Here is a 26,166-nt window from a genome sequence, read left to right on the forward strand (position 1 = left end):
ATAGTAATACCATATAATAATATTAATTATATGTTATATATTACATATTATATAATAGTATAGTGGTATAGTTCAATATAGTAATATATAATGCTAATATTGTGTTATGCTAATAATATAATATAATATGTACATACAACTGCTCTGAGTCCCCTTCAGGGTGAGAAGGGTGGGATATAAATGTAGTAAATAAATAATTAATTTTAGACTTAGGCTCGGCCAAAGTCTGACATGACTTGAAGGCACACAACAACAACAACAATCTTGACTATCTCATTGGCCAGTAGCAGGCCCACACTTTCCATTGAAATCCTAATAGGTTTATGTTGGTTAAAATTGTTTTCATTTTTAAATATTGTATTGTTCTTTCGTTGTTGTTGTTGTTGTTGTTGTTGCACTACAAATAAGACATGTGCAGTATGCATAGGATTCGTTTGTATTTTTTTTCCAAATGATAATTCGGCCCCTCAATAGTCTGAAGAATTGTGGACCGGCCCTCTGCTTTAAAAGTTTGGGGACCCCTGGGTTAGAGGCTTTGTTAAAAGGTTTCTTACAACAGGAGAGAAAAATTGGTGAGTTGAAACTCAGAGGACAAAGAAAGAAGAGGTTATGGACAGATGGTCCATAACAAGCAAAAGAAGGGAAGACAGAACTGGAGATTAGGTCGGGAAGGAGGTAATCCTGATTTTTTATGGAAACTGAAACATTGCCTGACTGTACAGAGAAGTGCAGACGGTTGAATGTTTGCCCCCGAGCCTCAGGAAACCAGCAGAGACGGGCGTGATGGACTGTTCTCCAAGCAGCCTTCCCACCTCCCCCAGGCTCAAGACCCCGGTTGTCAGCCCTCCGCTGCTCTTCCAAGATTGACGCTGCTGTGGCCCCAACCTGGCCCCACGCCAGGACAAACATCCCAGAGTTTACAGTTTCAGGCTGCACATTATATTCTCTAGATGTTGCCAAGGCCTCACTTACTGAAATAGTTCCACTAAATATAGTCAAACGCAGGGCTTTCTCTTTCCCTCTTTCCCCCCACCCCATGGCCCATGCTTCCCCCCCTACGCACACGTTTCTTCTTATTTCGCTTTGATCAGTAAAATAAACTTGTAAAGATCGGTTCTGGGACGGACTCCAGGTTTTGAGGTAAAGGATGGCCGGGGTTTTGCCACGGAGGAGTTGGAACAATTAACTTGAAGGCTTTCAGGCTGAGGAGCTGGCCACTCCAGACCCTGTCCAAATTTGTAGAAATTTCAATTTGCACTCACATGTTTGCATGTGTTTTTCTCCCAGAAATGGCCCACATATTCACAGGGATGCTGGGATTGGGGGATATAAGGACCTCTCCATCAATGCACTTACTTACTTAGGTGATCCCTCGTAGTTCGAGGACGATTGTCTCCCATTTCTGTTGCCTTGGGGGGGTGTCCGTAGGTGGCTGAAGAGACCTATTCTTGATCTGCATGTTCTACCACAGTGAGGATATCGGTTTCCAGGTGGAAGGCGGTCCCGATCAGGGTTGGCTTGACAGGCCTTCCTCTTGGCACGTTTCTCCCTTAAGCCCTCCATTCGTGCCTCTTCAAACTCCGCAGCACTGCTGGTCACAGCTGACCTCCAGTTAGAGTGCTCAAGGGCCAGGGCTTCCCAGTTCTCAGTGTCTATGCCACAGTTGTTAAGGTTAGCTTTGAGCCCATTTTAAATCTCTTTTCCTGCCCACCAACGTTACATTTCAGAGTAGAGTAACTGCTTTGGGAGACGGTGATCTTTGGGCATTCAGACAACGTGGCCAGTCCAGCGGAGTTGTTGGCGTAGGAGCATCGCTTCAATGCTGCTGGTTTTTGCTTCTTCCAGCATGCTGACATTTGTCCGCCTGTCTTCCCAAGAGATTGGCAGGATTTTTCTGAGGCAACTCTGATGGAAACGCTCTAGATCTTATTCACTCTCCAAGAGCTGGTGGTCACCAAAACAGCGGCATCGTTTCATAAGAGGGTTATCTTCCAAAGGTTTGAGGGAAACCTGAAGTTTTGTAGAACAGTTGCCAGGGTTAGGAGCAAATGAGCCCAGTAATAGTGAAAAAGTTTAAAACTGGTATTTGTTTTCTCCGAAACAACACCTTTCTAGGAATCTCTAGGTCCTCCATCGTGACTTGTGGTCAATTTCTGCTGGGAAGTGACCATAGAATCATCCTCTCTGCCCTGGTTGTGGTCTTCTCAGAGTATCTGGAGACCAAGGAAACTCATGTTGGATGGTCCTCTTTCTCCAGTCTAGTGTACTGTAATACAATGTATGGTTCCACTGTAACTTTCAAGCAGGAAAACCAAGAATTCTTCTGTGTGGAAAGCCCACTTCTGTGTACCAGAAAAAGGGCAGGAGGAACTGTCATGAAAGGGATCTGTTGCTTTCTTTATGATTTTTCTATGGAAACTATGGTAAAATGAGATCCTGGACTTCTTTGGTTCGATCCAACATCATTCTTCTCCTATTTCCAATGTAAAAAATGTCCTGCTGAACCACACCACAGGCATTTCCAGGCTACCATTGTATCCTTGCAGTGGTACAACCTGGTGATCACAACCAGACACAGTGAAGACATCTGCCCTTGCGCTTTGCTCCTCTGCTGATGAATAAGCATGCCCAGTATGGAATACATCTCACCACATTAAAACAGTGGATGTGGCTCTTAATGAGACATGCTGCATTATTGCAAGATGTCTGTGCTCTACACGGCTGGAGAAATAATACTGTTTAGCTGGTATTGCACAATCTGACATCTGTCAGGAAATAGCAGCCAATAACGAAAGGACCAAGGCAATGATATCTCTGGCTCAGCCTTTGTTCGGATATCAGCTAGAAAGAAATCGTTTTCTAAGATCTACAGAGATTCTCACAGGAGCATCTCAGCAAGCGAGAGTCCAAAAGTGGCAGGCTAAAAACCAGAACCTTAATCAGTGACTGAGACCAGATGAGAAACTTCCTCCTAGGCACACGGAAGACTGGGCGACTTGGAAAGCGCTGAACGGATTGCGCTCTGGCACCGCAAGATGCAGAGCCAACCTTAAGAAATGGGGGCACAAAGTGGAGTCCACGACATGCGAGTGCGGAGAAGAGCAAACCACAGACCACTTATTACAATGCAGTCTGAGCCTTGCTGCATGCACAATGGAGGACCTTCTTACAGCGACACCAGAGGCATTCCAAGTGGCCAGCTTCTGTTCAAGGGAAATCTAGTATAATGTCAAGTTTTTAACTTTGTTTTTGTTTTGTTTTTTAAATACACTATAACTGTACCCTCAATTTGCTTCTGACACGATAAATAAATAGTAGCAAACCAGATTCTCAAAGTTTGTTGTTGTCTGCCTTCATGTTGTTTCAGACTTATGGCAACAGAGTTACCTTGGCAAGACTTGTTCAGAAATGGGTTTACTATTGCCTTCCTCCGAGGATGAGATTTACCCAAGATCACCCAGTGGGTTTCCATTGGTACAAGGATTCTCCTTTATCACCAATCTTAAAAAATATATTTTGTGCAAACCTAAAACTTGGGAGTTTTGTGCGACAGGACTCTGGTTCTGGTCTTAAAAGGATTTAAGCAACTCCCCAAATATTCTGGAATTAAATCTATGTCTGTGCAGAAACTCGAGGGCAAGGCATTTCCTCACTCCCATCAATTTTGCTGCCTTGTATTTCAACTTTGCCTGAGCCTCTTTGCAGATCGGCTTTCTTTCTGCAGCTCAGCTCATTTTCTTGATGTTTACTTTGGAGTTTGGCCGAGCACCATGAGACGCACCACCATGTGCTGCACAGCCTTGAGTTTTCAAACTTTGTCCTCTTGAGCTGTCTTAAATGTCAGGGAAAGGTTTAGGCTGTTCAACATCCAGCCAAAGCCAAAAAGGATCACAATTTATTAAGCTGGAGGCGAAGAGGAGAGGGTGTGCTGGAGCCAAAACTCCCTGGCCATGTTATTTTTTTGCCAAGGGTGGGAGAGGGGGAAAGACTCCCCTATAAAAGTACTCCAAGACCATTAGGTAAAAATAAAGTGAAAAGGAGAGAGATATATACATTTCATCCTATTATATATTTAGGTTTCAGTTACATTTAAATTTCATTATTGAATAGGTCTGACAGTTGGAATCCTATGTATACCTTAGTTGAACATATGATGATGATGATGATGATTGACACAACGACACAGTCTGACACAGCAAACAAGATAGATATGCTGGATTTCGTATCACAGAATCACAAGTTGAACACTTCCCAAGTGTTTAGAACTGTGTGATGTATTTTCGGATCCCAGTCGGGTGGCCTTTTGCAGTTGGCAGATCATAATTTTGTCAATGTCTATTGTTTCCAAATGCCAACTGAGATCTTTTGGCACGGCACCCAGTGTGCCCATCACCACTGGGTCCACCTGTACTGGTTTCTGCCAGAGTCTTTGCAGTTCAATCTTGAGGTCCTGATAGCGGCTGAGTTTTTCCTGTTGTTTTTCGTCAATGCGACTGTCCCCTGGGATGTGTTGTGTTCTAGAACTTTGTCAGTCTGGATTCGGAAGTCCCACAGTATCTTTGCGTTCTCATTTTCCAATACTTTTTCAGGTTGGTGATCCCAATAGTTCTTTGCTTCTGGAAGGTGGTATTTGAGGCATAAGTTCCAATGAATCCTTTGGGCAACATAGTTGTGCCTCTGTTTGTAGTCTGTCTGTGCAATTTTCTTACAGCAGCTGAGGAGATGATCAATGGTTTCATCGGTTTCCTTGCACAGTCTGCATTTTGGGTCATCAGCTTATTTTTACGATCTTGGCCTGAATTGCCTTTGTCCTGATGGCTTGCTCGTGGGCTGCAAGGATCAGGCCTTCTGTCTCCTTCTTCAGGGTCCCATTTGTGAGCCAGAGCCAGGTCTTCTCCTTATCAGCTTTTCCTTCAGTTTTGTCAAGGAACTTTCCATGCAATGTTTTGTTGTGCCAGCTGTCAGCTCTAGTTTGTAGTGCGGTTTTCTTGTACTGTTTTTTTGTCTGCTGTGCTTTGAGGAGTTTCTGGTGGTTCCCAGGTGTTTTGGCCTACAACTCCCAGAAATCCCAGTCAGTTTACCAGCTGTTAGGTTTTCTATAAGTTGAAGGCCAAAACATCTGGGGACGCACAGGTTGAGAGCCACTGGTCAGGAGGAACAACAGTCCTTAGGCCAATATTTTGCCCCATTCCTTTACTTCTGTCCTGGTCATCTGTCAGTGCTTTCAGAACAGCTAAGAGTGTCAGGAGGAAAACAAAGCCCTTGTAGTAGCATGAAACACAAATAAGCAATTAACTAAAAGCAACAATTTGAAACAAATGAAGCTCTGAAAGGTTCTTCTGGGCTGATCTCGTCCATCTTGCCAGATAGCTCTCATTTTTCTCTGGGTCCAAGGCAGTACCTGGATCCCCGAGCGACAGGTGCGAGGGACAACTTCCAGATGTGTAAACCTCGTCTGTTGCAGCTAAGAAAATCCTCCGGCAAACTCCTTCGGCACCTTGAAAGATAAACAGTTGTATTGCCACTTGAGCAGTTACGAGTCCCTACTCCATCTAATCTGTGATGCAGGTTGAAAATCATTGTCATAATACAAATGTCAGTTAGTCTAATCCAGAATCAAAGAGCGTGCATCAAACTGCACTAGGTGTCATAGTAAGGGATTTATGTATACTCATTCATCTCAGAACTGGCTTATATTTCTCTCTAGAACCTGCCAAAGGGCTGCCCAAGACCTTTGGCTGATAGAGGCAAGGAGCAAGCCAACTCTCAAGTGTTGTCAAAGGCTTTCATGGCCGGGATCACAGGGTTGTTGTGTGTTTTCTGGGCTGTATGGCCATGTTCCAGAAGTATTCTCTCCTGATGTTTCACCCACATCTATGGCAGGTTGTGAGCTATATATCATACTAGCTGTGCCCTGCCACGCGTTGCTGTGGCCAATTGGAATTGCAGTGAATAGCCTCGCTGCTTGAAAGCCTGGCCGTTTTCTACATAGGGTATCCTTGTTAGGCCAGGTTGAATGAGATGGAGTAGCCTTGTGGTTTCCAAAGTCTGGCTTTGAAGCTGCAAGGCTGTTCAGTGTTAATCAAGGTGGGCCAGAAAGGGGTTGATATATGTGTGGAATAACGTGCGGTGTGGTAGAAAGAACTGTTGTCTGGTTGAGGCAGGTGTTGCCATGGATCTCCTTGATTAGCATTGAATAGCCCTGCAGCTTCAAGGTCTGCCTGGTTAGTACCTGGAAGAATCCTTTACTGGGACGTGTTAGCTGAGTGTGATTATTTAAGTTGTTTAGCATTGAATGGTCTTGTAGCTTCCAAGCCTGGCTGCTTCCTGCATGAGGGAATCCTTTGTTGGGAGGTGTTAGCTGGGCCTGGTTGTTTCCTGTGTGGAATTCCCCTGTGTTCTGAGTGTTGTTGTTTATTTAGTGTCCTGATTTTAGAGATTATATTGTTGTGTATTGTTATTAGAGCCCAGTAATTATTATACATTATATTGATAATGTTATATGATTTGCCTGGAACAGGATTATATGAGGACCCTTCTACACAATGGTTTAAAATTCACACTGAAGTGGTCTTTTTTTTTTTTTTTTGCTGTGGCCTAGGAGGCAGCCTGGCTTTGAAGCTGCAAGGCTGTTTAGTGTCAGTTAAGGTGGGTCACAAAGGGGTGCATTCCGGTTTTTGGGGTTTTTTTTGGCCCAATGAAGGTTAGGGATGTGTAGTTTGTTTGTAAGAACGTAGAGACGTGGATGAGGGGTTGTGTTGTTAATTTTCTATGTTGGGGGGGGGGGCGGCATTAGTTTGGTTGTTTTGCCCGGTGGAGCGATGCCATTCTCTTTTTATATATATAGATATCTCACAACCTCTGAGGATGCCTGCCATAGATGTGGGTGAAACGTCAGGAGAGAATACTTCTGGAACATGGCCATATAGCTCGGAAAACACACAACACTTGAAGCAATTGCCTTGTTCTGTCTAATGGTAGGACCAGCCTTGATACTGGGTTGACTATCCTAGTCTATGTGATTAGAATGTGCCTTGTCTTCTCCTTCCTTCCTCCATCCATCCCTGGCCTTAAAAGCCTCCAGATAACCATCACAAGGGCTTTTGTTTGCCACAAGCTGCCCTCTGGTGACCGTTTTTTTGCATTCTTCAAATCCATGCGTCTATCTTTGTGTGTGTTTCTCTCTCTCTCTCTCTCTCTCTCTTACTGTCTCATTGGCTCCCCTTTCCATTTCTCTTGCAGAAATGCTGCGCATGGATTCTCACTTATCCAGGTGGACAGCATGAAGGTCACCATGAAGGACGTTTTGCAGAAGGCCTTGAAGCGGAGAAAAGGATCCCAGCGCAGCTCAGGTGGGAGCTCTTTTTGCGCTCTTTCCGGGAGAGGGGGAAACAAGGATTCAATTGCCTGGCTTTGATTCCTTTTCTTAGCAATCTATTTGCTTGCGCTTGTCATGGAAAAGCACTAACATAAGGTCTTCACACTCTTCGCACTTCCCATTATACACAGGTTGGAATATTCTTTACAACAGGCGTGAGCCAACTTCAGCCCTCCAGGTGTTTTGGACTTCCACATGATGTTTTGATGCTTAATTAGTAAAATCATAACCTAATTTGATGTTTAATAGGCTTTTTCTTAATCTCTCCTTATTATCCAACATATTTGCTTTTCCAACGTTCTGCCGGCCCGTTTATGTTGAATAAGTGAGACTCTACTGTATTGCAAAATTATGTTTTTTTTTTCTTGAAGTGACACATCACCCAAGTCATGCTAGGTTTTTTGGTGAATTTTGACACACCAAGCGCAAAAGGTTGCCCATCATTGGTATAGTGACTTAAAATCCAGAAGGATTCACGTTGTAATCATTCGGTCTGGAAATCAGTGCCCTTGGAAGGTGTGACAACTTCTAAAATCTGGACACAAAGTGTCTCAGGACTCAATAGAATCATTTCTGATCTTACTTTTGTGTTCTATAGTTCAAAGTTTGATTTCCCTGTCCCATAAGGCGCCTTCCAGCTCTATGATGAAGTTGTGAAAACCGGTGACATATTTTCCCTCATCTTTAGTGTTTGGATTCCCTCTCTTTGTGCAAAAGTCTTTAGACACACCAGACGGTGAAGAAGTATGAAATCTCGTCGTTTCACTTCTTTTAATTGTGCCGTGATTGCAGCCCTGTGGGGTTATTTTGTTCACCCCTGTTCATATTAGCAGGTGTGCCCTTACAGCCCCAAGGCTACGAAAAGCTCTCTCAACATCGAGAAATAATTACGGTGAGGAATGGCACGGGGTCTTGTCATGCCACAAAGAACTTTAATATAAGCCTGTCTATGGACTGGGTCCCGATAAGCATCTTGTCTTGATTAAGTGAATGGAACACTTCTCGTTCTCTCTCTCTCGCTACCCCGCCATCCCTTTGAGTTTTAACGGCAACGAGAAAAGGAACATAATTCCCCACCCGTTTAGAAAAAGAAGTAGTTGAGCGCCATTCTTTCCTCCCGCCCTCCCTCCTTTCTTTCTTCTTCTTCAAACGAGTCTATAATCTGTCACAGATTTAATTAGCTATCTTCAGATGAAAGCTGAAGTTTTAATAAAAGTTAGAAGAGATAACACAGCGAAGGACACGGATGAGCTGTCTCAAGGCCATATTCGCAGGGAACGATAAGAGCCGTAAAAAATGGCAGTGGAGAGCAATTGAATGAAGCAATGAAAATCTGATTCTCGTAAAAGAGAGAGAGAGAGAGAAGGAAGGAAGGCAGGCAGGGCTGGTAGGGGCGGCTGTGGATGAGAACCTGCTAGCGTCGGCAAGCCATTTGGCCCCTCGCCAGGCGTCATCGTTCACCCTCGGCTGTTGGCGGCTCGGTCCAGATGTGCCAGCCGCACGTCCCCGGCTTTTGCCAGCTGACTGCGCCGTTTGATAACCGGCTCTCCGGATGCCCATCGCTGGCCGCAGAGATAGAATTAGACGGTGATGATCTTCCCACAAGTTGGGAGAGGAAACAATGCATATAAATCTTGATTTCATCTCAGCGTGAGAAGTCTTTATCCATCATCACTCATAATGAACAAGTCGTTAGCCGGGATGAATGGTGTTCGCCGGCTCCTGTTCCCCCCCCATCTCCCCACATACACCTTCACACCTCCCCACCCCCCATTTGTTCCCTTTTTTTTCCTGGATGACTTTTATCTCTTTCCTAAGGGTCACGTCCCTTCCGTCTCATTCTCTTTTCCTTTTCTCATGCACAGCTCATGGGGACAGCTGGAGTGTTTGCGTAGCCAAACTGTGAGCTTACCCTCTTGCCTTGCAGATTAGAACCGGCATTGTTTTGCTGCTGCTTGTCTTCTGGTTCAGATGATTTTGGGTTCTTTTTTAAGCCTTCAGCAAGACGTTCCCGGCTTGGCGTTTCCGGATGTCAAGCTGGATCCCAGCCTGGAGCATCAAAACCCCAGTTCATTGACACTGAGCAGCAAGGAGGAATATAATAGTTTGTTGTCGAAGGCTTTCATGGCCAGGATCACAGGGTTGTTGTATGTGACAAAGGACTCTTGCCACACCCTGGACTCTACACAGATATATATTCTTTCCTTTCCTTCCTTAGTTTATCCATACCTCACAACCTCTGAGGATGCCTGCCATAGATGTGGGTGAAACATCAGGAGAGAATACTTCTGGAACATGGCCACACAGCCCGAAAGACATACAACAACCCAGTAATATAATAGTTTGTTGTCGAAGGCTTTCATGGCCGGGATCACAGGGTTGTTGTATGTTTTCCGGGCTGTATGGCCATGTTCCAGAAGTATTCTCTCCTGACGTTTCGCCCACATCTATGGCAGGCATCCGCATATACCTCACAACCTCTGAGGATGCCTGCCATAGATGTGGGCGAAACGTCAGGAGAGAATACTTCTGGAAGTGGGTAGATCCAAAAACACCCTTTCTATCTGAGGATCCATTCAAGTGACTCCATTTGTTGGGGTGACCAAAGGAGAGCTTCAGAAGATGACTTTTGAGTCTGGGAAGTAACTTATAGTGTTCCAAGGTGCACAATGTAATAATGGCTTCGAACAGAGACTTTGTGGAAGAAGGATCAGGCAAGTTCACCAACCTCTTAATCCAGTGGCGTTTTGTGCCGGCAGGACGAATGAATTGAAGTTTGGGTTGCTGACCTGAAGTTTGCCGGTTCGGATCCAACCGGGGGAGAGTGTGGATGAGTTCCCTCTATCAGCTCCAGCTCCATGCGGGGACATGAGAGAAGCCTCCCACAAGGATGGTGGAAACATCAAAGTATCCGGGTTTCCCTAGAAGTATTCTCTCCTGACAGAAATGCTTGACCACTCCAACAACTATCATGTCAGACTACACAGAGAAGCCATTGAAATTCACAAGTATGTGGACAACTTCAACAGAAAAGAGGAAACCATGAAAATGAACAAACTCTGGCTACCAGTACAGTAGAGTCTCACTTATCCAACACTCGCTTATCCAACGTTCTGGATTATCCAACACATTTTTGTAGTCAATGTTTTCAATATATCGTGATATTTTGGTGCTAAATTCATAAATACAGTAATTACTACATAGCATTACTGCGTATTGAACTACTTTTTCTGCCAAATTTGTTGTCTAACATGATGTTTTGGTGCTTAATTTGTAAAATCATAATGTAATTTGATGTTTAATAGGCTTTTCCTTAATGCCTCCTTATTATCCAACATATTAGTAGAGGGCATTGAGCTGTTTTGGGATGTGAAGAAATATCACTTAAGTTTGGTCCAGATCTGTCATTGGCTGGGTCCAGTGCTGTCTGGATAAGCGTGAACTACAACTTCCAGATTCCCAGGACAATCACCCCCAAAGTAGGCTTGTATGCACAATTGGCCATGTTGGGTCTGTGTGCCAAATTTGGTCCAGATCCCAAGTCAGCTGGGTTCAGTGCTGTCTGGATAAAGGTGAACTACAACTCCCAGAGGCAAAGGACAATCACCCTGAAACCCTGTCTGTATGCACAGTTGGGCATGATGAGGCAGTATGCCAAGTATGGTCCAGATCCGAAGTAGGTTGGGTTCAGTGCTGTCTGTATAAGGGTGAACTACAACTCCCAGAGCAAGAAGTGAATGAAGCTACTTGGTCCATGCTCCCCAATCTGCCCCAGGACCGAAAGGGTTTCATGGGGGTTCTGTGTGCCAAGTTTGGTCCAGTTCCATCACTGGTGGGCATTGCAGTGGCCTGTGAGAGTTATTGCGATTGAAAGTACTACAAATCCCATCACCCATGGTCCATCATCCCGCCAACGGCACCAGGCCGTAAAGTGTGTCATGGGGGGTAACTGTGTGAAGTTGGGGCCAGGTCCGGCATTCATGGCAGTCGTAGTTGTCCGTTTAAGTGGCGGCCAATTAGAAAGCTGGCACATACCCAGAAACATACAAACATACCCACATACCTAGATACAAACATTCACTTTTATTATATATATAGATACTAGCTGTGCCCGGCCACGCGTTGCTGTGGCTTAGTCTGGTGGTGTTGGTCAGTCTACATTAGGTTGTATTTATGCTGTGACTTCCACCCTTCTTTATACTCACATTAGTAGTAGTATTTGAAGTCTGTTACCTTCTTCAATTTTTGTGTTGATTGATAATTGCTTGAGATCCCTGTTGTCTTTGGTTTGTTGTTAATTGTAATGTCTGATTCTGCTGAGTGCGGTTTATATTTTTATTGTGGTACAATAGTCTTTTTTTTTGTTTTGCCTGTGTAGGTGTTTATTATTATTGTTGTTGTTGTAGTGATTATGAAGGTTGGATAAGTTAGATGCTACTGTATTGTTTTTTGGAGGCCCAATTTAGCACTGACTGGCCTCTCAGCCTCAGTGCCTGGCTGTTTCTTGCCTGTGATGGTGTTGATTCTTATTGTTGTTGTTGTTGTCATTGTTATTATTGTAATTGTTTTTTTGGAGGCCAAGTGTGAATGTAGGGATTGGGGAGGTGGATGAGTTGTGTTGTCAAATTTTGTATTTGTTATAGTCACAATGCGTTGTTGTGAGTTTTGTGGGTCTGGATTGTGGTTTTGTGGTGTGGTTGTGTTGTTACAACTGAGAGGCACGGCTTTTGTGTTGTGTTGCGAAGTTTTGTATTTCTGGGTTGTTTAGTTGTGTGCCAAGTTTTGTATTTCTGGGGCGTTTAGTTGTGTTGTTATAGTCACGATGCATTGTTGTGAGTTTTGTGGGTCCGGATTGTGGTTTTGTGGTGTGGTTGTGTTGTTACAATCGGGAGGGAATGCTTTTGTGTTGTGTTGCCAAGTTTCGTATTTCTGGGGCGTTTAGTTGTGTTGTTATAGTCATGATGCGTTGTTGTGAGTTTTGTGGGTCCGGTGTGGTTTTGTGGTGTGGTTGTGTTGTTACAACCGGGAGGCAAGGCTTTTGCATTGTTTTGCCAAGTTTTGTATTTCTGGGGCGTTTCGTTGTGTTGTTATAGTCATGATGGGTTGTTGTGAGTTTTGTGGGTCCGGATTGTGGTTTTGTGTTGTGGTTGTGTTCTTACAATTGGGAGGCAAGGCTTTTGCGTTGTGTTGTCAAATTTTGTATTTCTGGGGCGTTTTGTTGTGTTATAGTCACGATGCGTTGTTGTGAGTTTTGTGGGTCCGGATTGTGGTTTTGAGGTGTAGTTGTGTTGTTACAACTGGGAGAAAATGCTTTTGTGTTGTGTTGTCAAGTTTTGTATTTCTGGGGCGTTTAGTTGTGTGCCAAGTTTCGTATTTCTGGGGCGTTTAGTTGTGTTGTTATAGTCACAATGCATTGTTGTGAGTTTTGTGGGTCCTGATTGTGGTTTTGTGATGTGGTTGTGTTGTTACAACCGGGAGGCAAGGTTTTTGCGTTGTGTTGTCAAGTTTTATATTTCTGGGGCGTCTAGTTGTGTGCCAAGTTTCGTATTTCTGGGACATTTAGTTGTGTTGTTATAGTCACGATGCATTGTTGTGAGTTTTGTGGGTCCGGATTGTGGTTTTGTGGTGTGGTTGTGTTGTTACAACCGGGAGGCAAGGCTTTTGCATTGTGTTGTTAAGTTTTATATTTCTGGGGCGTTTAGTTGTGTGCCAAGTTTCGTATTTCTGGGGCGTTTAGTTGTGTTGTTATAGTCATGATGCATTGTTGTGAGTTTTGTGGGTCCGGATTGTGGTTTTGTGGTGTGGTTGTGTTGTTACAACCGGGAGGCAAGGCTTTTGCGTTGTGTTGTTAAGTTTTATATTTCTGGGGCGTTTAGTTGTGTGCCAAGTTTCGTATTTCTGAGGCGTTTAGTTGTGTTGTTATAGTCACGATGCGTTGTTGTGAGTTTTATGGGTCCGGATTGTGGTTTTGTGGTGTGGTTGTGTTGTTACAACCTGGAGGGAAGGCTTTTGCGTTGTGTTGCCAAGTTTCGTATTTCTGGGGCGTTTAGTTGTGTTGTTATAGTCACAATGCGTTGTTGTGAGTTTTGTGGGTCCTGTGTGGTTTTGTGGTGTGGTTGTGTTGTTACAACCGGGAGGCAAGGCTTTTGCATTGTGTTGCCAAGTTTTGTATTTCTGGGGCGTTTAGTTGTGTTGTTATCGCATGATGCGTTGTTGTGAGTGTTGTGGGTCTGGATTGTGGTTTTGTGGTGTGATTGTGTTGTTGTAACCTGGAGGCAAGCCTTTTGCATTGTGTTGCCAAATTTCGTATTTCTGGGATGTTTAGTTTTGTTGTTATAGTCACTGCGCAAACAACTTTATCATTTTATATATATAGATAGCTGTGCCCGGCCACGCATTGCTGTGGCGTTGTCTGGTGGTGTTGGTGAGAAATTGTTGAGGCAGTGGTGGTATTGAATGTCTGTTGTATGGTTGTCTTTATGTTTAGTATGCACACTGAAGTGGATTATATGGCAGTGTGGACTCAAGATAATCCAGTTCAAAGCAGATAATATAAGATTCTAAATGGGTTATATAGCTGTGTGGAAGGGCCTTGAGTCTACACTGCCATATAATCCTGTTAAAATTTTATTGTCCATTCAACTGTGAAATTTCCTTTTCCCATTTCGTAACACTCTGCATTTCGCCTGGGATCTACGAATTAGTCTCCTGTTTTTAACACTGTATCCTGCTTGTTGATTTTAATTATTGTTTTTATTGATGTTGGTGTTTTTTACTGGGATAATTGCTTTATTGCTTTGTTACTGTTATTTGTTTGTTTTATCGGGCCAGGCCCCATTTAAGCCGCCCCGAGTCCCTTCGGGGAGATGGGGCGGGGTATAAAAATAAAGTTCTTATTATTATTATTATTATTATTATTAAAATCTGATAATCTGTGGAAGAGGCCTAAGTGAGGCCTAACTGTGCCTGTCCTCTGGGCTGAGTGGGTTGCTAGGAGACCAAGTGGGTAGAGCTTAGCCTTCAAACTGGCAGCAATTGGATAAAAACTATTATTCCTCTCCCTGTAATTAGGACTTTATTTTTCTTTTCTTTTTGTTATATCAACCTAGAGCCGTGAATGATGGGTTGTGTTGTCAAATTTCGAGGTTGGGAGGCCTGTAGTTTTGTTGTTTTGTCCGCTGCCCTGATGCCATCACTCTTTTATAGATATAGATATAGATATAGATATAGATTGCCTCTATGGGTTATTGGGGAGTTTAGAGGAAAAGGAAACCAATGTTTTAGGGGAGTGTAGCGCTTCAAAATGCCCCAAGGACGGTACAGTTCTCTAACCCTACACCTACCTGAGACCTTGTCTGCCAGTTAGAATAGAGTGCACCAAGCTAGACAGTGAAGTGGTCTAACAACTTAGCATAAAGGCAGCTTTGTATATTCCTAGTCAAGGCTTGATGAACAATTGAAAGAATACACCTTGATTCTGCTGGCAGTGCAGGCTTGTGTTTGAAAATACGCAGGAGACCACTGTGAGTTCCTATCATGAGCGTATTCTCTCTTTCTCCCTCGGCCTGTCTTCTCTAGTTCTTTCTCGGTCACCTTTGGGAATCACTGACCTTCCCAGCCTCTCTTTTGTGTGACTTTTGTATAAAAATGCCATTACGGACCTTGTCGCCGCCAACCTTTACCAACCTCCTCAAGCATGAGGTTAGCCGTGACAGGTGGAGTCTGCGGTGACAAATGGAACCTCCACACCACGTTTTTTTTTTCAGGGGGGGATGCAATGAAATCTTCTAGGATATCCACCTTCCTACAAGGACTAGTCCAAACAGAACTTCCTTCCGAGAGGGATATTCTACTTCTTGGCATACTCCGACCCCACTTGTTTTTAATTCTTCTCCAGTTGTCATCCCATGGTCCCTAAGGAAGAACAGTTCCCATGGGTCTCGTTTTTCAGATGGCACCAAACTGTCTTGATTTGACAAAGAGAATCCAGATTAATCCTCCATCATCCACATTTTATAACTGCTTTGAAAATGTCCCAGTTTCTCTCCCTTACCTCCCACTTTTCCCCATTTTCCAGGCTTATTTTTATGAGATCAAAGTACAGAAAAGGAAATAAGTGGAATAAGAAAAGGAGATGGAATACAGTAGAGTCTCACTTATCCAACATTCGCTTATCCAACGTTCTGGATTATCCAACGCATTTTTGTAGTCAATGTTTTCAATATATCACGATATTTTGGTGCTAAATTCGTAAATACAGCAATTACTACGTAGCATTACTTCATATTGAACTGCTTTTTCTGTCACATTTGTTGTATAACATGATGTTTTGGTGCTTAATTTGTAAAATCATAACCTAATTTGATGTTTAATAGGCTTCTCTTTAATCTCTCCTTATTATCCAACATATTCGCTTATCCAACATTCTGCCGGCCCGTTTATGTTGGATAAGTGAGACTCTACTGTATTTGGACTTTCTTGTAGACTCAGCCAAAAGCAGACTTCTGTTGCTTCTCCTTGCTTGAGTATTCCTTCTTAGTAACAAGTTTTTGCTGTCTTGTTTTTCCATATTTTTTATTAAAGGTTTTCATTCTACTTATACATTGAAAGAGTGGGAAAAATATTTATAGAAAAGTATAGAAAATTAAAAAAAGAGAAAAAAGAAAAAAAATGGAAAAAAATTGTGAGCTTCCGCTCAACCCTTATTCCTGTTCATGTTTCTTTTGTTCTATTTCTTTTTAGTTCTCTCCCGTTTGTTTAAAAGGAAAATCTTTGTTTTCAAATCTTTCTTCAAGGATTGTACTTCAAATTCATATATTCCTCAAATACTGACCAGTCAGTCTTCTTTACGCCCTTGCCAGTGTTTTTTCTCAAATACAGTAGAGTCTCACTTATCCAACACTCACTTATCCAATGTTCTGGATTATCCAACGCGTTTTTGTAGTCAATGTTTTCAATACATCGTGATATTTTGGTGCTAAATTTGTAAATACAGTAATTACTACAGAGCATTACTGCCTATTGAACTACTTTTTCTGTCAATTTGTTGTATAACATGATGTTTTGGTGCTTAATTTGTAAAATCATAACCTAATTTGATGTTTAATAGGCTTTTCCTTAATGCCTCCTTATTATCCAACATATTCGCTTATCCAGCATTCTGCCAGCCCGTTTATGTTGGATAAGTGAGACTCTTAATATGTTAGCTGGTCCATATCTTTTATCTCCCCTACTTAGTTTAACTAGTCTTCTCTATCCGGTATTTTCTCCATCTTCTACATCTTTGCAAAGACCATTCTCGCTGCCATTGATAAAAATATGACTAATTTTTCCTTTATTAATATCCTGAAAAATGTCTTTGTCCAAAACGCCCAAAAGATAAACCTCTGGTTTGATAGGGTAGTTTACTTTTAAAATTGTCTGACCTTCACCATGCACCATATTCCAAAATTCTTTTGCTTTGTTACAAGTCCATCAGCAATGGTAAAAAGTGCCCTCCTTAGTCTTACATTTCCAACATTTGTCGTTGGCTTGTTTGTACATTACACTTAGCGTTTTTTTTTTTTTGTTTTTTTTTTTTTGCCGTCTTGATCACCCTTTGATGCTATTTGGCCAGTTGGGGGAAACATTTTGCCAATAGAGTATGCAGAAGAAGCTTTGGAGGACCACATGTGGACCATGTATGGCCACCTAGAATCATAGAATCATAGAATAGTAGAGTTGGAAGAGACCTCATGGGCCATCCAGTCCAACCCCCCGCTAAGAAGCAGGAAATCGCATTCAAAGCACCCTCGACAAATGGCCATCCAGCCTCTGCTTAAAAGCCTCCAAGGAAGGAGCCTCCACCACAGTCCGGGGGAGAGAGTTCCACTGCCGAACAGCCCTTCTCACTGTGAGGAAGTTCTTCCTGATGTTCAGGTGGAATCTCCTTTCCTGAAGTTTGAAGCCATTGTTCCGTGTCCTAGTCTGCAGGGCAGCAGAAGACAAGCTTGCTCCCTCCTCCCTATGACTTCCCCTCACATATTTGTACATGGCTCTCATGTCTCCTCTCAGCCTTCTCTTCTGCAGGCTAAACATGCCCAGCTCTTTAAGCCGCTCCTCATAGGGCTTGTTCTCCAGACCCTTAATCATTTTAGTTGCCCTCCTCTGGACGCTTTCCAGCTTGTCAACATCTCCCTTCAACTGCGGTGCCCAGAATTGGACCCAGTGTGATTCCAGGTGTGGTCTGACCAAGGCAGAATAGAGGGGAGCAGGACTTCCCTGGATCTAGACGCTATTCCCCTATTGATCCAGGCCAGAATCCCGTTGGCTTTTTTAGCAGCCGCATCACATTGTTGGCTCATGTTTAACTTGTTCCCCACGAGGACTCCATGGTCTTTTTCACACGTACTGCTGTCAAGCCAGGCATCGTCCCCCATTCTGTATCTTTGCATTCCATTTTTTCTGCCGAAGTGAAGTATCTTGCATTTGTCCCTGTTGAACTTCATTTTGTTAGTTTCGGCCCATCTCTCTAGTCTGTCAAGATCGTTTTGAATTCTGCTCCTGTCTTCTGGAGTGTTGGCTCTCCCTCCCAGTTTGGTGTCGTGCTTTAGCTATGAAGGAAAGCTCAAATAAACATGCAAATGTACAGTTGATGAAGGTAGAGGAGTATCCGCAAAGTGATGGTGAGAAAACCGGGAGGTGGAGAGACAAAACAGAGTTATGGATCCTCTCTAGCAAAGGAAGAACCTGCCTAGGCAAAGCTTCAGTTGGGGTTTTAGCCCTACCATGGCTAGGAAGGTCTATGTAGGAGTGATGGGTTAGGGCAGTGATGGCCAACCTATGACACGCATGTCAGCACTGACACGCCTAGCCATTTTTGCTGACACGCTGCCGCATGCAGATTGATTGGATGACTGTGTCTTTTGTGGCCAAATTTGGTGTGATTTGGTCCAGTGGTTTTGTTGTTTACTCCATGGGAATTATGCACATTACACACACACACACATATATAAAATATTATATATTATATCATTCTATTATTATTCTATTATTATTGTAGTATATTATTATATTATTACTATTATATCTATCTATATATATAAAAGAGTGATGGCATCACGGCAATTCACAAAACAACAAAAGTACAGGCCCCCCAACCTCAAAATTTGACAACACAACCCATCATCCACGCCTCAAGGTTGATACAACAAAAAGAAAAGAAAAATAAAGTCCTAATTACAGGGAGAGGAATAATAGTTTTTATCCAATTGCTGCCAGTTAGAAGGCTAAGCTCCGCCCACTTGGTCTCCTAGCAACCCACTCAGCCCAGGGCACAGGCACAGTTAGTGCCTCTTCCACAGATTATCAGATTTTAACTGGATTATATGGCAGTGTAGACTCAAGGCCCTTCCACACAGCTATATAACCCATTTAGAATCTTATATTATCTGCTTTGAACTGGATTATCTTGACTCCACACTGCCATATAATCCACTTCATTGGGCATACTAAACATAAAAACTACCATACAACAGACATTCAATACTACCACTACCTCAACAATTTCTCACCAACACCACCAGAAAATGCCACAGCAACGCGTGGCTGGGCACAGCTAGTTATTATTATATTATTCGTGACTACATTGAAACTATAATAGAGAGAAATCAGCGTGGAAACTGCAAGAGGTACCATAGATGGTTGTACATGGAAATAATGGTGGTAAATAAATAGTTTTTGATTTATTAAATAGCTATATATTACAATTATGTATTTTTGTTATTTAAACTATATATATTGTGAAATTATGGGGTTTTTTTTCTCAAAGTGACACACCACCCAAGTCATGCTAGGTTTTTTTGGTGAATTTTGACACACCAAATGCAAAAGGTTGCCCATCATTGGGTTAGGGTTAGACGGAGACCTAGGAGGTTCAAAATCTTCAAATTAAGAGATCCCCCCACTCAAGTATGAACCAATCCCAACCTATGAATAGTGAAGGAACTTCAGGCTCATTTCTCCGCATGGGCCACTAGAAATGTCTGCATTTTGGGTCTCGCTTTGGATGGAACATGTCAGCCACGGAAGAGGGAAAGGGGTGGGAGAGAACCGAGGCCACAACAGATTTATTACAAGTTAGTTTGCGAAAGATGACTGCAGCTGAGTAAGTCTTTGCTTTGCAATTTATGAGATATATTATTGTGGGGGAGGGGGCGGGGGAAACAACCCAGGGAGTCAATAAATGGGCGTACAAATGGATAATGACCCTTTTTTCATGGAAAATGCAACGAAGGTGATGGAAAATCATTTTAATTCTATTGGAATAGATTGTTCTAAAATCCGCCATTCATCAAAGTACCTCGGCAGCCCAAATATGTTTGAACGGGTGGAGAATTGAGACTAAATAGATGCCTTGGGAGCCCCCGTTGGTGCAGCATGCTAAAGCACTGAGCTGCTGAACTTGCGGACCGAAAGGTCGCAGGTTCGAATTTGGGGAGCGGAGTGAGCACCCGCTGTTAGCCCCAACTTCTGCCAACCTAGCAGTTCGAAAACATGCAAATGCGAGTAGATCAATAGGTACTGCTCTGGCGGGAAGGTAATGGCGCTCCATGCAGTCATGCCAGTGGCCACATGACCTTGGAGGTGTCTATGGACATGCAAATGTGAGTAGATCAATAGGTACTGCTCTGGCGGGAAAGTAATGGCGCTCCATGCAGTCATGCCAGTGGCCACATGACCTTGGAGGTATCTAGGGACATGCAAATGTGAGTAGATCAATAGGTACTGCTCTGGCGGGAAAGTAACGGCGCTCCATGCAGTCATGCCAGTGGTCACATGACCTTGGAGGTGTCTATGGATATGCAAATGTGAGTAGATCAATAGGTACTGCTCTGGCGGGAAAGTAACGGCGCTCCTGCATCAATAGGGGAATAGCGTCTAGATCCAGGGAAGTCCTGCTCCCCTCTATTCTGCCTTGGTCAAACCACACCTGGAATCACACTGGGTCCAATTCTGGGCACCGCAGTTGAAGGGAGATGTTGACAAGCTGGAAGCGGACTATAATGATCAAAGGTCTGGAGAACAAGCCCTATGAGGAGCGGCTTAAAGAGCTGGGCATGTTTAGCCTGCAGAAGAGAAGGCTGAGAGGAGACATGAGAGCCATGTACAAATACGTGAAGGGAAGTCATAGGGAGGAGGGAGGGAGCTTGTCTTCTGCTGCCCTGCAGACTAGGACATGGAACAAGGGCTTCAAACTACAGGAAAGGAAGGAGATTCCACCTGAACATCAGGAAGAACTTCCTCACTGTGAGAAGGGCTGTTCGACAGTGGAACTCTCTCCCCCGGACTGTGGTGGAGGCTCCTTCTTTGGAGGCTTTTAAGCAGAAGCTGGATGGCCATCTGTCGGGGGTGCTTTGAATGCGATTTCCTGCTTCTTGGCAGAAAGGGGTTGGACTGGATGGCCCATGAGGTCTCTTCCAACTCTACTATTCTATGATTCTATGATTGTGGCACAAGACCTACCTATACTTGCTAGGTCCAATTGAGCATAGATATCATGAGTGCGTTGCATGAGCACTTGTTTTGCCTTATGTCCTAGATCATTCAGAAATTGTAAAGGAAGGCCAATTTTAGCCATCTCATTGTTTAAGGCCACTACCCATGATGACTTGTGGGCACGCTGGTCTTGATCCTCTAAACATAGGCGAGGAAGTCTACTGGAATTCATCTGATTTACCTTTGACCAGTAATTGAATTGTCTCATTAAAATTTGAGCTTTTACTGGGAGATGTAGTCAATGTAGTCAATGGCACTCATTTTAGAGTCAGAAAGATATGTGAATACAGCTGGGTGATCGCCTTCCAGAGCACCATTTAGGATGAGGAGATTCAATCTTTATATGTTTTACCTTATAAGATAGAGTAAATTAACATCAAAAGAATGAGAACATTTGATTGTATAGAAAGTGGGAAAACTGAGATTTAAAAAGGATCAAAAAGGGAGAGAGAGAAAAAACCAAAAACCAAAAACAAAGCTAAAATGTCCATATTTATATAAAAAAGAAAAAAAATCTGAACAAATGGCGATATAAAAATGCAAAAGTACTTGGCAAAGAAACACACAAAAAAGCAAAAGCAAAAAGCTCACTGTTTCACAACCTGTTCACAAGCCACCAGCAATTGTGAACTGTAGTTCTTTTTTTTCTTCATAATAACTTTTTTTTTTTTACAGAAGGAAGTTAAACGAGTGGTGAAAATTAAAATTTATAATAGTCAAATTTGAAACCCCCACGTTGAAATAGTCTTTCCTTCTAAAAACCTTTTGAAGGGCTCCCAGTCTTTCCTAAACTCGGAAGGGTCTTTTGACTGGAGATACCCTGTCAGAATGTCCATCTCAGCCACCTCCGTCACTTTCACGAGGAGATTCAATCTTGATGTTGATTTAGCCAAACACAGCCCTGCAAAGTTTGTTTTTATTTTATTTTTGGAATGCCAGGTTAGAAGTGGGACCTCGTATTCAATGGTGGGAGGAAGGCCTTTGTGGCATTTGAAGAGTGTGGCATCATCAGGTCCCATTCTTGCGTTGAGGTCCCCTCCCATGATCACAGAAACGCTTGGGTTCTGCATCATGAGGTCTGCAGTGTAATTTTCCAATTCCGACCATAGAGCTCTAGTTTGGGCTTTCTTCCTCGTTGGGGGCGAGTAGACGTTTATAGGCTGGCTCTGTAGCTGTCATAGGCCCAAGGGCTCTATGGCTAGATTTCAACTAGTCTTTCAGAGTATTACACTGAAACCGCTTCACTTTGCCGGCTCCTAGTCGATATAAACTGCAGCACATTCTCCTCCTGCGGCTACCAGATGGGAAAGTGGGCCATCATAGGTAGATGCGAAGCTACAGTTGGTATGGCGTGCCACACTTTGCCCGAGGCTGTCCTCTTCCTCCAGTGGCAGGGATCCAGACCCAGTAGGACTTCCGGCCCTAAAACCGAATCCTGCTGGGAAGCCCATTCCTCTGCTCCGAAGGGTCCCTCCTCTTTCGCCAGATGTGCCGCTGAGCTCAGAAGAGGTTAACTATGCCGAAGACAAAGTATGCTGCTTGGTTATTTTTCATTACCATAAGAAAACATCCATTACGTGTCCTAACGTGGCGAACGCGCGTCGGGGGGAATCCATTATGACAAGAGCGATGGCGCGCTCAAGCTCTCCTATATATGGAAAAAAAAGTGAAAATGGGGAAAAGGAAACAATAGAGAGGCGAACTCCGAGGAAGAGAAGGACAACAACAATAACAACAACAACGAGATGAGTTTTAAAAACACGGAAACCCAAACCAGATCTGCATCGGCATCTCCTGATTTATCCAGCTTGACTTCCACTAATTAAACATCTGCCTCGACAATTTCCGCAGCGAATTTATCATCCCCATTCTGTGACAGTGACTGTTTGTTACCGGCTCCCTCGGTCAGCCCCCCCGCCTTTCCCCCAAAATCTTGCTAACATTTGCAGGAACTTCTTCCAGCCTCTTCCTTGGGTACGTGACAGGAAAATGATACAGTATTCCCATTAACCCCCTACGGTTGTCCTTTCTGGAACTGTTGTCATCTGTCCTATAAACCGAAGGAGGCAGCACTTTTTTTTGGTTTAAAGGTGTCCTTTACAAAGCAACCAGCGGCCACCAATGCACCTCAGGGCCTTGGCATGCTGGCCGTCATGTTTAATGCCTTAAAAGGTGCCGTTGCGCGATTGCGGGATTCAACGTGAGCCAGAAAAAAAGGGGAGCAGATGGTAGATTTCGGGTTATGCTCTTCAGGCCAAACTGTGCGTAATATCTGCGTTCTGTGACTGCAACTTCAAATGTAACTTCCGTCTTCAGAGATGAACGAGAGGATGGGTTTGCTTCAAGACTAAGACCAGGGAAGTTTTTCTATTTTTAACACCTTCCCGTTGCCATTTTTCTACCAAAGAAGGCTCCGTGGCCATCACCTCTCCCTGAAATCTTGATAACATTTTCAGAACTTCTTCCAGCTACTTTAGTGTCTAAAAGTGACTGGGTTGCTGTGAGTTTTTCAGGCTGTATGGCCACGTTCCGGAAGCATTCTCTCCTGACATTCCGCCCACATCTATGGAAGGCATCCTCAGAGGTTGTGAGGTCTGTTGGAAACTAGGCATGTGGGGTTTAGGTTTTGGAAACTAGCACGATGTGTTTGCTGCCTTTTGGAGGCCCAATAAAGGAACCCAACTAGATGCTAAGCAGAGTCTGTCAGAGTAATTTGCAGCGCAGCAGTAGTTGGATGGAATCAGTTGAACGCAGAACGAAGAGACACCCAGAGATGCTGGTTAAACTATATACAAAGTTTTACTGACTTCAGTAATAATCAAGACAAACAGACTTGCAGACAAACACAGGATTTGACTCTCAGCAGACAGCACTCAACACAACTCAGAACTGAACTGAACTGATGCAATCATCAATGCACACACACTTGTGTCTGGACACTCCCCAGTTCCAGCCACACATCAAGGTCATCACAGCTTCTTAACAATTAACTCTTTCCAGACTATAGTACACTCTGGATGATGCAATCAGTATGCAATACAGGCAAGACACAAATTTCATTCAAACACTACCAATACACAAATCCCACATTAACAGAGTCAGCCCTGGTTAATACTTGGATGGGAGACTTCCAAGGAATTTCTGGTAGTATAGACTATTCTTAAGGGGAAGGAACTGGCAAAACCACCTCTGAGTGCTCCTGGCCTAAGAAAACCCTACAAAACCCATAGGGTCACCATAAATCAACATATGACTGGAAGGCATGTACAAAACTGCACAGGGTTATGATTTCTGTGCTCTTCTTTAGTGTTACATCTGTATGAGAATTAGCAACAGATAAACATACATACATACAGTAGAGTCTCATTTATCCAAGCTAAACAGGCTGGCAGAAGCTTGGATAAGCAAATATCTTGGATAATAAGGAGGGATTAAGGAAAAGCTTATTAAACATCAAATTAGGTTATGATTTTACAAATTAAGCACCAAAACATCATGTTTTACAACAAATTTGACAGAAAAAGCAGTTCATTACGCAGTAATGTTATGTTGTAATTACTGTATTTACGAAATTAGCACCAAAATATCATGATATATTGAAAACATTGACTACAAAAATGGCTTGGATAATCCAGCTGCTTGGATAAGCGAGGCTTGGATAAGTGAGACTCTACTGTACTTTGACTTTTATATATATAATAGACTAGCGGTGCCCAGCCACACATTGCTATGGCGAAGTATGATGGTATGGGAAATAAAGTATTGAGGAATTGGTGGTAGTAGCATATGTTATTTCTTAAGCTTGTTTATACACAATATTTCTGGTTGTTCCTTTTGTCATTCTGGGTTATATAGCTGTTTGGAAGGGCCTTGAGTCTACATTGCTATATAACCCAGTTTATATCAGATGATCTGTATTTTATAGGCAGTGTGGAATAGGTCTAAGTGAACCCTGCCTGTCCCCTGGGCGTCATTGTGGCTGAGGGGGTTGCTGTGACACAAAGGGGCAGGACCTAAAGGGACGGGGCCTACCCTTCTGACTGGCAGCCAGGGGAAGAACGGCTCTTCCTCGTCCTCTGTAATTTGGACTTTATTTTTCTAGGTTTTTTTAATTGAAAGACATAGATTAGATGACTATGTCTGGAAGTAAGATGGTAAGTGGCTGAGCGGTTGCTATGACACGAAGGGGGTGGGGCCTAGAAGGGGCGGGGCCTACCCTTCTGACTGGCAGCCAGAGGAAGAACGGCTCTTCCTTGTCCTCTGTCATTTGGACTTTATTTTTCTAGGGTTTTTTTTTAATTGAAAGACATAGATTGGATGACTATGTCTTTTGTGGCCACATTTGGTGTGATTTGGTGCAATGGTTTTGTTGTTTACTCCATAGGAAAAACGCACATTACATTTTTATATATATAGATTAATTTGGGGAGGGGGGAACAGGATGGAAGGGCAGAAAAGAAAAAAATAGTCCTTCTAAGAGTTGGAGATGAGAGAAAGTAGGCAAACAGTGGTCCCAACGACACCCAGACAGTGGCAGACATATACGCTAGTTGAATATAAACCACTTTCCACCCAGTTTATAGAAAGCTAAATGCCAAGGAGGAAAGTGGGAAGAGGAGAGAGAAGCAGGGACATTTTAAAAGCAGCCGAAAAAGTGGGACAGCATAGAATTAAATGGGACTTAAATGGTGCATATTTGAAAGTGAACACATTGACAAACCTAAGGGATTCCGTGGATCTACTCTACTACGAGTATTTAGGCCTGCTTAACCTTGCTAGCCCTTCAGGCCGCTAATGTTCCTAAGTCTGAGCACAGGAGGTGGATGTCCATGGCATACACACCTTTGCAGAAAGGGCACTTAATTTAACTAAAAGAAGCAAGGCCGGCTGTTCCGAGATGAAATGGAACATTCCCTCCCATAAAAATAGCAGGCTGGCTGTAGAGGCGAGGCTGGTCGAGGTCTTCCAGCTTTCCATTAAACAAATAAGGGGCCAATCAATCTTTTTTAAAGGTTTGGACCGAATCCTCTGCTCGTAAACTTACCCCCCACCCGCGCTTTGCTTACTCCTAAGCATATCTGATAGAGGAACGTGAATTGAATCCTACTGGGAACATTTGGGCCAATTATTATTTTCCCTTTATGACGCCATTCTGTTATAATAGTAATAATAATTTTATTTTTATACCCTGCCTCTATCTCCCCAAAGGGGACTCAGGGTGGCTTACATGGGGCCAAGCCCGAATTTTAAAA

The 26,166-nt window shown here is 43.3% G+C and overlaps 1 protein-coding gene across 5 annotated transcripts in view; it reads left to right on the top strand.

The window, feature by feature from the left end:
• Positions 1-26,166, top strand: part of mapkap1 (MAPK associated protein 1) — a 199,787-nt gene that overhangs the window by 97,901 nt on the left and 75,720 nt on the right. For 4 of the 5 annotated variants that reach the window (XM_062960432.1, XM_062960431.1, XM_062960433.1 and 1 more), the window contains one exon: positions 7,243-7,352. In XM_062960432.1, the coding sequence (XP_062816502.1) occupies positions 7,243-7,352 (110 nt within the window). Of the gene's footprint in view, positions 1-7,242; positions 7,353-10,137; positions 10,564-26,166 lie in introns of those variants that run through there. The other variant, XM_062960435.1, reaches the window with a different exon arrangement.

The sequence above is a fragment of the Anolis carolinensis genome, unplaced genomic scaffold (genome assembly GCF_035594765.1).
Source record: "Anolis carolinensis isolate JA03-04 unplaced genomic scaffold, rAnoCar3.1.pri scaffold_7, whole genome shotgun sequence".
Classification (NCBI taxonomy): domain Eukaryota; kingdom Metazoa; phylum Chordata; class Lepidosauria; order Squamata; family Dactyloidae; genus Anolis; species Anolis carolinensis.